This window comes from Magnolia sinica, chromosome 13 (genome assembly GCF_029962835.1).
Source record: "Magnolia sinica isolate HGM2019 chromosome 13, MsV1, whole genome shotgun sequence".
In the NCBI taxonomy this organism is placed as follows: domain Eukaryota; kingdom Viridiplantae; phylum Streptophyta; class Magnoliopsida; order Magnoliales; family Magnoliaceae; genus Magnolia; species Magnolia sinica.
The window spans coordinates 14,316,882-14,320,189 of NC_080585.1; the positions used below are offsets into that span (position 1 = coordinate 14,316,882).

The window sequence follows — 3,308 nt, forward strand, 5'->3', positions numbered from 1 at the left end:
AAGGTAACACTCATATACCAATGGTACGGGGTATTAAAGTCTACCCCCCTAAAAAAAATTTCGTCCTCAAAATTACCTGTGGTGTGTCACTAAACCGGTGAGGGTACTTTTTCCTAACTTCTACTTCTCATTCCTACATTGCTTCTTCTTCCCCGCTATGCAACCAAAGAACCTTGACCAGAGGTATAGTCTTCATCTGCAAGACCTACTCCTTGTGGTCTAAGATACGGATTGGTTCCTCGATGTAAGAGGCATCATCTGTTAGCTCGATCTGCTCCCAACTGACGATGTGTGACTTGTCTGGTGTATACTTCTTCAGCATAGATATGTGAAAGATGTTATGAATACCGGCCAGTGCAGTAGGTAGTGCAAGGCAGTATGCCACGGCTCCCACACGATCGAAGATCTTGAAAGGCCTGATGAAATGCGGTGCTAGCTTCCCCTTCTGTCCGAACCTTGTCAGACCCTTCATTGGCGACACCTTCAAAATTATGTGGTCGTCAGTCGCAAACTCCAGGTTGCGTCATCGATTATCCACATAGCTCTTCTGTCTACTCTGGGTGGTGAGAAAACGCTTTCGAACCACATCAATGACCTGAGTAGTAGCTTGAACAAGCTCAGGTCCTAACAAGCTTCTCTCCTATGTCTACCTAACATTGAGGGGCTCGACAAAGGCGACCGTAGAGAGCCGCATACGGTGCCATGCCTATGTTAGACTGGAAGTTGTTGTTGTATGCAAATTCTGCCAGGGCCAAGTGATCATCCTAGTTAGCCTGAAAGTCTAGAACGCAAGCTCTCAACATGTCTTCCAAGATCTGATTTACCCTCTCATTTTGTCCGTCAATCTGAGGATGGAATGCGGTACTAAACTTGAGCTTTGTCCCCATCTCTTCCTGCAACCTCCTCCAAAAGGCGGAGGTAAACCTGGAATCTCGGTCTGATATGATCTCCCGTGGAACCCCATAGGATCATACGACTTCCCAAATGTATGGTCTTGCCAAACTATCGGTCGAGTCAGTCGTGTGAATTAGAAGGAATCAGGAAACCTTTGTCAGCTTATTGACAATGACCTAAATCGAATCGTGCTTTCTTTATGTCCTAGGAAAGCCGGATATGAAGTCCATGGAGATACTGTCCCACTTCCATTCAGCCAGTAGCAATGGCTAAAGGAGGACAGCGGGCTTGCGATGTTCGGCCTTGATCTTCTGACATACCATGTATCTCGCCAAAAAGCATACGATGTCTCTCTTCATGTTGCTCCACCAGTACTATCTCTTAACGTCGTTGTACATCTTGGTGCTACCCGGGTGGATAGTTAATTTCGAATGATGGGCTTCTACCATAACTTCTTTTGTTAAGTCGGCATCGTTGGGTACGCATACTCGCCCCAAATACCTAAGACAACCATCACTATCAATCCTCCAACCAGGCATTTCCTCACTCTTACACCTTCCTTTTATTTTGACAAGCCATTCATCCTAGTCTTGAGTGGAGATCACCTGACGAATCAGGGTTGGCTCTGCAGTCAACAGAGCCACATAAGCATCGAGTTCGTCGAGGGTAGGCTGGATGTCGAAGTCTTGCATGAACTCCATCATCTCCTACTCCTTGATCATCAAGGTGGGTATAGTCTCATGCTTCTTCTTTCGGCTCAGTGCATCAACCATGGAGTTCACTTTACCCGGATGGTAAGATATATCGAACTGAAAGTCCTTGAGTGTCTCCATCCATCGGCACTAACACATATTCAAATCCTTCTGTGTGAATATGTACTTTAGGCTCTTGTGGTCATAGAATAACTGAAACTCTTCCCCATAGAGGTAGTGCCTCCATATTTTCAGGGCGAAAACCACTGCTACCAGTTCCAGGTCGTGCGTTGGATAGTTCTCTTCGTGTTGAAGTATAAGCGATCACTCTGTCCTTTTACATCAATACGCACCCTAGTCCTAACTTCGAGGCATCGTTATATACCACGAACTTCTCCCCTTCTTGTGGGAGAGTGAGCACCGACACAGAAGTTAATCTCATCTTCAACTCCTGGAACGCTGCCTCTACATTCTCGTCCCATGAGAACCGGCCGTTCTTCTTCGTCAGTTGAGTGAGCGACCGTGCGATTCTGGAGAATTCCTTAATAAAGCGTCGATAATATCCAGCCATGCCTAGGAAACTCCAAACTTCGGTCACTGTAGTGGGCTGTTCCGACTTGGATACTGCTTCCACCTTAGCTGGATCGACTGTTATTCCCTCTGCCTTTACTACGTGCCCCAAGAATTTCACTTCCTTCTCCCAAAACTCGTATTTAGACAACTTAGCATATAGTTGGTTATCCTTTAACATACTTAGGACTGTACACAAATGCTACTCGTACTCCTCTTGGCTTTTGGAGTAGACCAGGATGTCATCAATGAACACGATCACGAACCGGTCTAGGTAAGGCATGAAGACTTGGTTCATAAGGTCCATAAAAACTGCCGGAGCATTCATGAGACCGAAGGACATCACCAGGAACTCGTAGTGCCCGTAACGAGTCCTGAAGGCCGTTTTCGGAATGTCCTCATCCCTGATCCTCAACTGGTGATATCCCAAATGCAGGTCTATTTTGGAGAAGTACTTGGCATCCTTCAGCTAATCAAATAGATCGTCGATACGCAGTACGAGATATCTATTCTTGATCGTCACATCGTTTAGTCTCCTGTAGTCTATACAGAGACACATCGACCCATCCTTCTTGACAAAGAGGACTGGTGCTCCCCAAGGAGAAACACTGGGACAGATAAAGCCCTGAGCTAACAGCTCATCAATCTGACTCCTTAATTCCTCTATCTCACAAGGAGGCATGCGAAATGGAGGGAGTGATATAGGAGTAGTCCCTGCCTTGAGGTCAATGTAGAAATCTATCGCCCTTCTAGGGGGTAGCCCTGGTATTTCTTGAAATACTTCAGGGAAGTCCCAGACTATGGGTACCCGCCTGACGGTGTCTTCCACTAACTTAGCTTCCTCTAGAGCCTACAGGCTCTCGAATTCTCGGCATCTGCCCCTACCTTTCAAGGTGAAAGAGGCTTACCCTGGGATGGATATAGTCACTGTTTTGTCGTGAAAATCCATGACTGCACGCACCAACGTAAGTCAGTCCATCCCAAGGATGACGTCAAATTGCCTGACAGGCATAACAATTAACTCCACAACAACCTCGCAATTTGCGAGCGTGATTGGACATGCTCTAATACTTTATCAGTTTCCTCAAACTTCCTATGGGGGATGTTATAACTAAAGGAACATGCATCCCAGTGGTGTTCAATGCTAGTTTA

At 46.2% G+C, this 3,308-nt stretch overlaps 1 protein-coding gene across 1 annotated transcript; it reads right to left on the reverse strand.

Moving 5' to 3' along the window:
• Positions 1 to 764: 764 nt before the first annotated feature.
• On the reverse strand, positions 765 to 2,337 carry LOC131224118 (uncharacterized mitochondrial protein AtMg00860-like). The gene is made up of 2 exons (XM_058219667.1): positions 1,972 to 2,337; positions 765 to 893 (listed from the first exon to the last, which is right to left on the reverse strand). Exons 1-2 carry the CDS (start codon positions 2,335 to 2,337, stop codon positions 765 to 767), a joined length of 495 nt encoding a protein of 164 aa, XP_058075650.1.
• Positions 2,338 to 3,308: the final 971 nt, after the last annotated feature.

Coding starts and splice junctions, on each gene's coding strand:
- LOC131224118 (XM_058219667.1), bottom strand. CDS start 2,337: ATGTTAAAGGATAACCAACTATATGCTAAGTTGTCTAAATACGAGTTT. Junction 894..1,971: donor AAGAAGGGGAGAAGTTCGTG/GTATATAACGAT, acceptor AGGAGGTTGCAG/GAAGAGATGGGGACAAAGCT.